The sequence below is a fragment of the Oryzias melastigma genome, linkage group LG3 (assembly GCF_002922805.2).
Source record: "Oryzias melastigma strain HK-1 linkage group LG3, ASM292280v2, whole genome shotgun sequence".
In the NCBI taxonomy this organism is placed as follows: Eukaryota; Metazoa; Chordata; class Actinopteri; order Beloniformes; family Adrianichthyidae; genus Oryzias; species Oryzias melastigma.
In genome coordinates, this window is record NC_050514.1 from 35,161,349 (window position 1) to 35,172,883 (window position 11,535).

Sequence of the window (11,535 nt, forward strand, 5' to 3'; positions counted from 1 at the left end):
TGACGTCATTTCGGTTCCGTTTGGGTTCCAGAGCGACGTGGACGACAAGCAGGCCGCCGTCAAGATGAAGATGTTCGGAAAAATGACCAGAGAGACGTTCGAGTGGCATCCCGACAAGCTGCTGTGCAAGAGGTTCAACGTCCCCGACCCCTACCCCGGGTAAGACCCGCCCCCTTCTGGTCCAGAACCAGGCGCTCCCCACTCACTGCTGCGGTTGGTTCTGTAGGTCCGGTCTGGTCGGTCTGCCGAAGGTGAAGAGAGACAAGTTCTCTGTCTTCAACTTCCTGACGGTGACTGAGAGCCGAGAGCCCACAGGTAACGACCCGCACCGGCAGAATCTGCCGGTTCTGCTGCAAAATCCTTTCTGCTGGTTCTGCTGCAGGACCAGCAGACGGGTCACTGGTTCTGTGTTGGTTCCTCAGCGTCTCCAAAGCCTCCAGATTCAGGGAAGAAGTCCAGGTGGGACGTTTCTGAGTCGAAGGAGGAGAAGAAGAAGGAGGATCTGAGCGATCCGCTGGGCACTGCTAAGAACCACGCAGAGACGGAACCAGAACCAGAACCACCCGCTGCCACGAGCAGCAGATCTGAGGTCAGGAGACGCAGCAGCTGAGCGGCTGAAGGAGGACGGACGGAGCTGATCTCCTCGCTTTCTCCTCACAGACACGAACGGAGGATCAAGAGGGGCCAGAGAGGGGCGAGGAGGAGGAGCAGGAGGAGGAGCAGGAGGAGAGCCGGCCTCCCATGGATCTGTTCAAAGCCATTTTTGCCAGTTCTTCTGAGGAGAAGTCCTCTTCCTCTGAGGCTGAGAGCAGCGATGAAGAGGAGACGGAGGACCAGCGGGATGGAGAGGCGGGGCCAGAAACGGAACCTCAGAACCTGTTCTCCATCAGCACCGGCGCCTCCTCCTCAGCCCCCCCACCAGCCTGCCAGCCTTCAGGTCTCCGCCTCTTCACCGTCTGCAGCGTCTTCAGCTCCTCCTCCTCTGAACTCGTCGTCTCTGCTCCGTCTTCAGGTTCATCCCAGACCAAGGAGGAGGAAGAGGAGGTGTTCGGGCCGAAGCTGCCGCCTCCTTCCGCCGCCGTCTGTAAGTGTGGCGCCGCTCAGAGCGAGCGTTTGGAAGTTCGTTTACCCTTCTCTTGGTTTCCATGGCAACACCAGCCGATGAGATTAGAAAGACGAGACGGAGGGAGATCACTCCATGTTGTTCTCCGTTCAGACACAGGAGGCGCTGCAGCCCCCAGCCAGGAGGACAAACGTCGCAGGAGGAGGAGCAAAGAGAAGAAGCCGAAGAAGAGCAAACACAAAAAGGAGAAGAAGGTAAGAAGATGGACGGAAACGGCGCCGGAAAGGATCCGCTTTGAAACCGACCGTCGTTCTGCACAGAAAAAGAAACAGAAGAAGAAGAAAGGGAAGCAGAAGAAGAGCAGGAAGGAGTCGGAGAGAGAGAGCAGCTCTGAGGACAGCGACCTGGACCTGGACCCGGACCTGGACCCAGACCTGCTGCTCAAAAGGTCAGAGGTCATCCTCTTTAAAACTGAAAGATTCCAGCAAAAGATTCAGAACCTGAAACTGAAAACTCCTCTGATCTGGTCAAGTTTGACCCTGAGGGGCTCCTGTAAACAGATCTGTCCTCTCCTTCCAGACTGAAGAGCATCAGGTCCCAGCAGAACCGGTGATCCAGCAGAACCAGGGATCCAGCAGAACCAGGGATCCAGCAGAACCACGTCCTCTGTGAGGACCCACACCGTCTCAGAACCCTCGGATCAAATCTTCTGCATCACTCTCTTCTGTTTTCCGGAGCTGTCAATCATCTGCTGACCGAGAAGAAAAAACCTGAAAATGTTTTTAATCGTCTGAATTTAAACCAAATGTTTCCAAACGTGTTTCAAGCATTAAAGTTCAGCCGATTGAAGGTCTCAAATGTTCTGAGGACCCGATTCACCGTCTCCAGGAGCCGTTTTTCTCCTTCACAGTCGACTGGAGTCCTCCTGTTGACAGTATGGCAAAGATTTGGTGTTTCAGCGTCAGCGGCGACGCCTCAGGTGTTTAAGGGTTTCTGATGATGTCATCATAGAAATATGACACTAGAACATGAAACACCATTTTCACGGGAGAGGGTCTTTAAAGTACGAATAACCAAACCTTAGAGACAGAAATGGAGGAAACAAAAACCAGAAGGAAGAAGATCCTCCTAAAAACTGATCAGATGCTCTTTTCTGTCATCGTCTGCACTGAGAATCAGACCGGTTTCCACTCCACCACAGCTACCGAGATCAACAACCAAAGACATGCGTCTAAAAGTGCTGAGTCATCCAGATTTCCTGACGGATGATGGAAGTGCACGTTGGTCATGTGACCCTCTGTGGACGTGTGATGATCATGAAACGGTCATGGAGAGTCCAGAGACAAGGTGAGTGATGGGCAGGTGAAGCTTCATGAAGCTCCATGAAGCCTGCGTTCATCGGGGACTTCCTGTGTCTCATCGTTGATCCGTATCCCATAATGCCCGGCTACGGTGGCTGTTTGGGTCCAGTTGTTTCATTCCGAGCGTGGAGTCTGTCCAGACTAAGGAACCGAAGCTCAGACTGATTGGAAACCAATCAAGACCACCTCAAAGACGGATCAGAGATCTGGTTCTGGACCAGAGTCCACTTACAAATATTCAGACTGAAAGCTTGTTCTGGATTATTGGGGAAACGGACTCTGGTTCACCTTAAGAGAACCGATCGTGTCCGGTCCAAATCCCACCTCAACCTCTGGAGGTGACCTCTGACCTTTGTGGAGGTTTTTATCATCATTACTTTCTGAGCCGGATCCTCTGGGTCGGCTGCGGCTCCAGATGGAGACCGGCATCGCCGCCTTGGTGTGGCCCCGCCCCCGATCGCCGTGTAGCCGCGAGGAGCAGGTCTGCAGGTCGCTGCTGCAGGAAGTTCAGAGAAAATCTGGACTGATGGAAAAATGTCTTTTATTAAGTTATAGGAGAAAAGGGGAAGTCACGGTCTGGTCTGTGGTTCTGGTGCTGTTCAGAGACTCGGTGTGGGTCAAGCGGTGCTGAAGGCCGCTCTGCTCCTCAACACCTCCAGGGAAACCCTCACAAACCACAGGTGAGGTTCTGTTCTGAGGTGCTGAACCAGGACGTTGCGCTCCTCGCCCTGGGTCGGGTCCAGGATGGTGACCGGGTCCTGCCGGGTCTCAGAAGGTGCTCTGCAGCAGGCAGTGGCAGCCGCAGCCGGCCGGACACTCGTCCTGCTGGCGGAACCAGTCCATCATGTGGTGGGTGTGGCCTCCGTGCCCGCAGCTCAGGCAGAAGTTGGAGGATCCGCGGACGGCCACGTGGCAGACGGCGCACTGGAACGTCAGGCGCTTGCAGACGGCGCACTGCGTCCCGCGGGCTTGGCTGCGGCAGTGGCAGCAGTACACGCCGAACTCTGAGGGGACAGGAGCGTTCTGGTTAGGCCGGCGTCGGGCGGGCGGCTCGGAAGCAGCGGGAAACGTACCGATGCCTTTGTGGGGTTCTGGCGGGCAGGAAGCGAACTTCAGCACGTCGGCTCTCTTGTCCCTCAGGCCCCAGCGGTACAGGATCTCGCCGTAGCACTTCTTGAAGTCGTCAAACTGCGGCATGTTGGCGGGGTCCAGCAGCCTGCGCAGACGGAACGCACAGGTACGCACAAGTCGGGGGTTGTCAGAGCCGTCCCATCGGGGCGGGCGCCGCCTCACCTCTTGTTCATGTCGTGCTGGTCTCGCTCGCGTTCCCGAGGGTCCGTGTAGGCCTGGCCGCTGTAGCGGTAGTCGTCCGGCGAAGGCTCCCCCCAGGAGCTGACGTGGTCGGGGTCTCGAACTGAAAACGAGAAGAGTCGGCGGTTTAAGAGCAAACCACCACGGGACGGCCGGCGAGGGGCGCCGCGGCGTCACCTGCAGTCCAGGTGCTGGCGTTGATGGAGTCGGAGGTGCTGGAGCAGGAGCCGGACGTGACGGAGCTGGAGGTGAAGCTGGCCTAGAGCAAAGACAGACGTGTGGCATCACTTCCTGTGACATCACTTCCTGTGACCAGGGTCCTCGATTCTCCTCACAGACGTTAATAACGAGCAGTTTCAGAGTTCAGCTCATCCTCACACAAACGACAGTTACGCCGCGGCGTTTCATCAGAAAGAAGGAAATGTGGAACTTGAAGAAGTCTGACTGCTGGAACCAGAGTTCTACTGAACGGTTCTGATCAATAAAAGACCCGCCCACCAACAAACAGGAACCAGAACTGGGTTGAAGTTCTACTTCTAACCTTCCATAAATGCCTGAATGAACCTGAAAATAATAAACTAATGAAAAACCATCTAAACAACAGCTCTAAAGAAGGGGTCTCAAACTGCCGGCCCGCGGGCCATTTGTGGCCCCCATCTTAATTTAAAAGTCCAATGTCTGCTAATCAATATGTTCTGATAGTTTTGTATTTGCTTCGTGATGTTTCAGCTTTATGTTTAAAACTTTGGATCTGGTCAGAAAAGTCCTTAGCAACAGTTGCTAGCGTCATTAGCTCCTGTTGTTTCACAGGACAGAAGATGCTGGTCAGTAGGACACAGATATGAACAAATGTTCAATAAACTCAGTGGACTAAATCATATATTTGGTACAGATGGAACCCCATACGGCCCAGCCTCAGCCAGACTCCGCCTTCAGCGGCCACAAGGTAAACGGCGTGTGAGACCCTGATCTAATGTTCAACCGGATGAAGAGCTCCTCCAGGAAGTCCATCACTTAGAAAAACATTCGAAAAACCTTTCTTTTGTTCTCTGGTGAATTTCATCTCCTTTACTGCAGATGAAGGTAGAACCAGAAGTTCAGTTTTAAACTTAAAGACTTTACTGTTAACCCTTTAACCCCCAGAGCTTCAGCTCCAGAGTTCACACGTGATTAACTACCGTAACTTCTCTCTCTTCTGCGCAGATTCTGTCGCGGAGAAAAGCAACACTTTAGGTTAGTTTTGTGTTTCATATCGGAGCATCCCAATCAGCTGATTCAGAGTCACAAACAGTCCAAGAGGGTTTAAAGGTCCGTCTTCTGAAGCTGCTGAGTCCCTTTGGGCTCACAGGGTTGCTGGAGCCTATCCTAGGTACTGCTGGTTGAAGGCGGGGCTGAGCCTGGCTCGGTTCGTTTTACAGACACCAATGAACGGATGAATTAGAGGAAACTGGAGAGCGTGAAGCAGGACCCAGCTGGGATTCAAACCAGGACCTTCTCGCTAAAGGGGTGTTGACCGCTGTACCACAGATGCATGTCACTAAAACTCAACTCAAATAGATATATTTCTCTATGAAAAAAAAGAAACATGTTTTAATTTGCTTTTTGGATTCAAGAAAAAAAATCGAATCTCAGCGAGAAGATAGAAAAACTGAAGCTGAATGAAGACGTGAAAAAAACATGATTTCTCCACAGATTTAAAAGTCAACGAAAGGAAAAATAAAACACATTTTAACTCCACAGATCTAAACTAATTACAAATGCAGCTTAACAACATTTGCATGAACATAGTTTAAATCAGGAGAAAACTCCGCTTTCTCTGGCCCCGCCCCCTTCTACCTGAATGAAACCACCAGAGAAAGTTCTGCTTCTGATCAGGCCCCGCCCACAACCTTTCAGGGGGGGTAACTCACGTATCGGGGGTGGTGTGGGGGCAGGCGCGGCAGCTGTCCGTACGTGCAGTCTGGGGGCGGAGCCTGGGCCTTGAACACGCTGCACAGCATGGCCAGAGTCTGGACGTCGCTCATGTGACTGTAGTGATCCAATCTGGGGGCAGAAAGCAGAACCGGCTGCTCACGCCGCTCCGGCCGGGCGGGAAGACACAGACGGACAAACGACTCACAGCGTCTCCAGCAGGCGGCGCCCAAACGGATGTCTGGCCCAGGGCGTCTCCGTGTCCGGGTCGGGATCTGGACTCAGGTCCTGACTGGTGGCTGCGGAGGCCAGAGCCCAGACCTGCAGACAGGTGCAGTCGAGTCAGAAACACCTGAGCAGCCTGTGGGGGGCGCCGTGGAACCGTGAGGGGGGCTGACCTTCGCCACGTCCCTGCGCTCGACCGCCAGCGCCGCCGCGGCATTCTTCTGACACGTTTCCTGGATGTCGCTCATGTTGAGACTGAGGAGGACGGAGATCTGGGCTCAGGCGGGACAGAACACCGCAAACCTTTACCTGAGTTCTGCCTGCAGGCACACCTGAGCTGAACTTCAGAGCACGGAGACCTTCCCCACCATCACCTGACAGGAGGACTGTCTAAACCTGGATCCAGATCTGCTGGATCCAGATCTGCTGGATCCAGATCTGCTGGATCCAGATCTGCTGGATCCCCAAACTCTCTGCTGACTACCTGTCTCAGGTGTGTTCAGGAGAGAAGAACCTGGAAGCGCCTGATGCAGCTGAACAGCAGCCGGATGGAAAACAAGCTATGGGCGGGGCCAGTCACAGCTGGACGGAGTGACCCCGCCCCCCTGGTGTTCCAAACAGGAAGTCAGGGTTGCTGGAGCCTATCTGCTGGCTGCTGAGCATCGGAGGACGGTTCTTCTGTCCGTCACAGAACCGTTACAGCTTTCTAGAAGTGTTTATTTCTGACATCCTGTCATCCTCAGACAGACGTTCCTGATTCCCAAGGCTTCTGGGATAGGCTCCAGCAGCCGCGTCATCCTGAAAGGGATTCGGCGATGGAGGGAGATGAAAGTAGAACTGGTTCCAGGTCATTCACAGTGGAGGAATCCAGTATTTGATGCTGGTTTAGTAGGTAGACGAGGGTCACGCGGCTGCTGGAGCCTATCCCAGAAGCCTCGGGAATCAGGAACGTCCCGCCTCAGGGTGAGACAGCTCTCCCTCGCTTTAGCCACGCCCACCCAGATTGTGCAGTTGATGGACTTACATGTAGTTCTCTCCCAGGGTTTTGTGGACCGGCAGCAGGCAGGAGATGTCCTGGATGATGACTTTTCCCGCCAGTTTGATGGGCCGGTTGCTGTAGTCCGTCCCCTCCCGCTTCGTCTTGAAGCGGCGTGATTTCTAGCAGACAAACAGACGGTTCAGACGCTGAGGCGGAGCGGGAGACGGCTTTTCCTCCCGGCGGAGGTCTCTGCAGCTGAAGACCGGATTGGTGGTCCGACCGCGGCTCCCCGCTCAGCACCACAGCGTCTGCAGCCCAATTACAGCCGGACCGTCCGGCCCGAGGAGGCCCCGCACCGCCGGACCGTCCGGCCCGAGGAGGCCCCGCGCCGCCGGACCGTCCAGACGGCGGGAAGGTTAGTGGACATTAGAGCGGGCAGTGGTTACTGAGGTGGTTAGGAGGAGGAGCTGCTTCAAGACCGGATTCAACGTGGAGCTTCTGATGAGACACGCCCCTTTTCCACCAAGACGCTGCGCTGTCGGCTCAGGGGCATCAGAACACCTGAACAGGTGAGTGAAGAACACCTTCACCTTGGTCAGGGGTATTCAAATCCAGGCCTCGAGGGCCGGTGTAATACATGTTTTCCAACCAACCTTCCATTGAAGCTCCTTATTGTCTAAACATACCTGATCCTGGAAATTAGCAGCAGATAAGGCAGGATTTCTGGAAAACCTACAGGAAGCTGGCCCTCGAGGCCTGGATTTGAATACCCCTGACCTTGGTTCTTTAAGCCCCGCCCACAGAGCTGCAGAGAAAGCCTCAACGTTTCCCCTCCTGTCATCACAAAGCGCTGACTCGCGGTGAAACCGACCGGATCTTAGGAGTGGAACCGCCCAGAACCAGCAGCAGAACCTCTTTGGTGGAAAAGGGTCGGCGTTCACGTCTCACTGGTTCTGGTTTGGTTGAAGCTCCACCTGAACGTCTCCAGAACCGCCGTTCACCACAAGCGACAATGCTTCCGAAAGATTAGCTTCAGGCTGTTAGTCGAGGGCGGAGTCAGGGGCGGAGCTGTCATGCAGAACAAAAACAATGCAGCGATGGCGTGCGCGGATGGAGGCGGAGCTCAGAGGAAGGAGCGGTGGAGGGATCAGGCTCAGTACCGGCCAATCATAGAGGGTTTGGACAGACCAGCGACGAGAGGCGGACACTGGGAGCTTCTGATTGGAGGAGGGTGGGAAGGAGGTGTGGCCACAGCAGCAGGTGAGCAGGTGATTGGCCAGAGAGAAAACGCCACACAATGAAAAAAAGACAAAACAAAGCCGATCAGGGAGGCAGCCAGAGGCAGGACGGCGGGAAGGACGGCGAGGATCTCCTCAGCCGCGGCTGTCACGACAGGAACAGCTGAGCTGCAGAAAACCGACAGAAACTCCGCCCACTCCACCTGAGAGACCATCAGCTTCCTTCATGCAGCGACTAAAGCTGGACTCTGGTGTTTGACCGAGTTTGAGCTGGACTTCTGCTTCTTACACCCGGTTGGCATGGCAACAGCTCCAGCGGATCCACAGGTCTGAGTGTGAACAAACCTTCCCGCCATCGTATGACCATGTGGAGGACAGAAACCCTGGAGGAAACAGCCGGCCCGAGCTGCAGGTCGGTCATGTGACGCGGCGCCTCACCCGTTCTTTGTAGTAGAAGGAGGAGATGGAGACGGTGTCTTTGTCGGAGCGCGTGGGGCTGCCGCTGTACAGCCGCAGGGTGCTCTGGGACTCGGAGCGCATCTTCATGGGGGTCAGAACGCCGCTGTGATAGGCCGACAGCGCCGACAGGGACCTGCACACAGAAACACCGTGACTGACCCCGCCCACGTCCTAACCTTTGACTGGCCTGACCTCTCACAAAGGTCAGAGGTCGCGCTCATCACAGACGGTCAGCATCTATGTGGCGCGTTTCTACCTGCAGCCTTCACCCCGATGGCGAGCGTCTGTCCTGCTTTAGCTAACTCCGAGGGTTCAGGGTCTGACCGCCGGACTCTGACGGCAGCAGGGGTGTTACGACCCGGTCTGACCCGGTCTGACCCGGTCTCTGTGTGCGTTTTTGTGTGTTTGCAGGTCCTGGTTGTGTTAGAGTCTCCACCCTCTGGGCGGAGCCGGCCAGTCCCACTGAGGGTATAAAAGCTGCTGGGAGTCGTGGCGTCGCCCCTCCCACCCTGCAGGTGAAGCTGCCTGTCCAGCCCATCGACCTTCATCTACAGGTTTGGGTGGTTTAGATTCGTCTTCAAGTCGCCCTCTGGTCTGTCAGGACTTTTATTCGGTCGTGACAACTTGGGGGCTCGTCCGGGATCAGACCACTGACCCTGGGGGTCTCTGGTGACAGTGGCAGGAAGCAGGAGTTGTTCTGCTGCAGGTGTCTGTACCTGGGGGTGGGTTCGATGGCGGGGGCCGAGCGGTGCATGCTGATTGGTCGAGTGAAGTAAACCAGACAGCCGGTGCCACAGAAACGAGCTCCGGACGTACGAGGGAACGGGATGTTGGCGTCCTGAGAACAAACCAGCATCAGCTGAAGCCTGGCATCGTCTTCAGCGCGATGAAGACCTTCACCTGGTAGGAGCCGTAGGTGTTGGTGACTCGGGGGAACGCCTGCAGCGATGGCGTGACGGGGTTGGGCAGCACAAAGGCGCCGGATGCCGGGCTGTCCTCCTGCGTCTGACAGAAGACACCAGAACCAGAGCTTCAGAGGCTGCTGAGGGTCCAGGATCGGGTCGGACTTCTCACCATGTCAGACTCCAGGCAGGACACCAGCTGACGGACACACGGCTCCAGACAGTTGAGGTTCCTCTTCACCTTCTGCAGAGACGTGTCCCTGAGGATCTGAGCAGAACCAGAAACCCGTCAGCCCGCAGCGTTTCCTGCAGCGTCCGGCGCCAGACGTCCGGCTGCACCTTCTGGATCTTGGTCTTCATGGTGGAGGAGATGGTCGTGGGGGAGACGAACTGGAAGGTGGGGGCGGCGTTATTGGGATACTGATCGGGAAACTTGACCACCAGATGAACCTGATGGCTGCCGAAGTGCGCCGACACCACGCAGCTGCGGTTCATGGCGTCCATCTGCACGCCACAAAGTCCAGTCAGCATCCCAGACCACAGCTTTTATTTTGAAGGGCCACAGACGACAGACGGGCTCACCTCCATGTTCACATTTCTGATCTGCTGGTTGACCAGAGAGAACTCCTGCTGCAGAGTCTGAGTCAGACCTGAACCCGGCGCCAAGTCCTGCCGAGTCGTGGAGCTCTGCGAGCCAGCCGGGTCTGAGGACCACGGGACAAACAGCAGTCAGTGCAGTTCAGCATCTCTGAGGGAAACGCCTCATGACTCCGCCTCATGACTCCGCCTGTCTCACCCAGCAGAACATCTCCACCGAGCTGACCCTCAGGTCCCTGAGAGGACGGAGACTTCTCCGTCTCCACAGTGAGAGACATCCCCTCCATCAGGTCCTCCACGCCGTCACTGACGCACAGCTGCAAGGACACAAACAGCATGGAGTCAGAGCCTGGAGCTGCTGGAGCTGCTGGAGCTGCTGGAGCTGCTGGAGCTGCTGGAGCTGCTGGAGCTGCTGGAGCTGCTGGAGCCGGTCTCAGTGGAGCTGACCTTCTGCAGCTGAGGATCCACCCTCCAGATCCGCAGAGTCTGGTCTCTGGACCAGGTGACCAGCTGGAAGTCCTTGGAGCCTGAAGCAGCACAGAGAGAAGTAAACTGTCCACTCTGGTTAATGCTTCATTCATGATGTCATTTCCTGCCAAAAAGTGGCTCTAAATGGTCTCCATGGAAACCTTAAGGTTGTATCAGTTCAGTTGTTCTCAACCAATAATCAGATTTTCAACACTAAATCAATTTAGCATGAATTTGTTTTGTTTAGCATCTAAACTGGGTGTTAACTTATATTGTTTAGGGCTAATTGTTAGCGTTAGCACTAAATGTGTTAACATATCTCGTTAACATGTCATTTAGTGTTACATGATACATATATTGTTTAGCAGTAGCAGGGTGGTGCGGTCTCAGCTCCGTCAGAAGCTGCATTCGGTTCCAGCTTGTGCTCCGTCTGCAGCTGTGAGGTCATCAGGTCATCAGGGCGCCACCTGCTTTTTGCGGCCTCCACTGGAACTCCAGAACCACGTCGTCGTGGCCGACGAAGGCGTGCACGGGGCTGTTGAGGTCGAGCGTGCTCCACAGCAGCAGGCTGTTCTCCCTCCGGAGCTGAGGAACCATCACGGTGACCAGCCCGTTGGAGAACGGCTGCAGCCGAAGGAAAGTCCCACATCAGAATGTGACTTCTTCTTGTGCTCTCGTGAGGTTCTCTGGACTGACCGTGTAGCGGGCTTTCCACACCGGTACCTGGCAGGACAGGATGTTCAGGTACTTCCTGGGCTGTCGGAAATCCCAGAACTGCACACAAAGTCAGCGTGACTGCTCCTGTCTGTCCTCCAGAGAGACCGGATAACTGTCCGGACCGGCTGCAGGTCTCACCCTCACGGAGTTGTCCTGACTGGACGTGGCGAAGACAAACTCGCTGTCCGGATGCCAGTCCAGGCCGTGGATCTTGGACAGGTGAGCGGCTACGTACTCCACCGCCGTGTTGGGTTTCTGCTCATGGGAGACACGGGAAGGGGGGGAGGGTCAGGGGGGTCAGGAG

At 55.5% G+C, this 11,535-nt stretch overlaps 2 protein-coding genes across 3 annotated transcripts in view; one reads left to right on the forward strand and one right to left on the reverse strand.

Annotated features, from left to right (window-relative positions):
- The window catches only part of gpatch1 (G patch domain containing 1), a 7,990-nt gene extending 6,053 nt beyond the window's left edge, over positions 1 to 1,937 (forward strand). The window contains exons 13-20 of the mRNA XM_024295043.2: positions 32 to 159; positions 227 to 315; positions 423 to 589; positions 661 to 937; positions 1,013 to 1,084; positions 1,217 to 1,317; positions 1,384 to 1,511; positions 1,643 to 1,937. Of these exons, the coding sequence (XP_024150811.1) occupies positions 32 to 159; positions 227 to 315; positions 423 to 589; positions 661 to 937; positions 1,013 to 1,084; positions 1,217 to 1,317; positions 1,384 to 1,511; positions 1,643 to 1,676 (996 nt within the window). The 3' untranslated portion in view covers positions 1,677 to 1,937. The remainder of the gene's footprint in view (positions 1 to 31; positions 160 to 226; positions 316 to 422; positions 590 to 660; positions 938 to 1,012; positions 1,085 to 1,216; positions 1,318 to 1,383; positions 1,512 to 1,642) is intronic.
- Positions 1,938 to 2,948: 1,011 nt separating this feature from the next.
- wdr59 (WD repeat domain 59) overlaps positions 2,949 to 11,535 on the reverse strand; it is a gene marked incomplete in the record, with an annotated part of 12,014 nt that continues 3,427 nt past the window's right edge. Inside the window, 20 exon segments of one of the 2 annotated variants that reach the window (XM_036211388.1) lie at positions 2,949 to 3,428; positions 3,498 to 3,640; positions 3,718 to 3,838; positions 3,913 to 3,994; positions 5,646 to 5,778; positions 5,855 to 5,967; positions 6,045 to 6,126; positions 6,896 to 7,029; positions 8,011 to 8,067; positions 8,527 to 8,680; positions 9,264 to 9,385; positions 9,448 to 9,552; positions 9,622 to 9,717; positions 9,789 to 9,953; positions 10,032 to 10,153; positions 10,246 to 10,363; positions 10,494 to 10,573; positions 10,982 to 11,138; positions 11,211 to 11,288; positions 11,370 to 11,486. In XM_036211388.1, coding sequence (XP_036067281.1) covers positions 3,193 to 3,428; positions 3,498 to 3,640; positions 3,718 to 3,838; positions 3,913 to 3,994; positions 5,646 to 5,778; positions 5,855 to 5,967; positions 6,045 to 6,126; positions 6,896 to 7,029; positions 8,011 to 8,067; positions 8,527 to 8,680; positions 9,264 to 9,385; positions 9,448 to 9,552; positions 9,622 to 9,717; positions 9,789 to 9,953; positions 10,032 to 10,153; positions 10,246 to 10,363; positions 10,494 to 10,573; positions 10,982 to 11,138; positions 11,211 to 11,288; positions 11,370 to 11,486 — 2,415 coding nt within the window. 2 annotated transcript variants of the gene reach the window in all.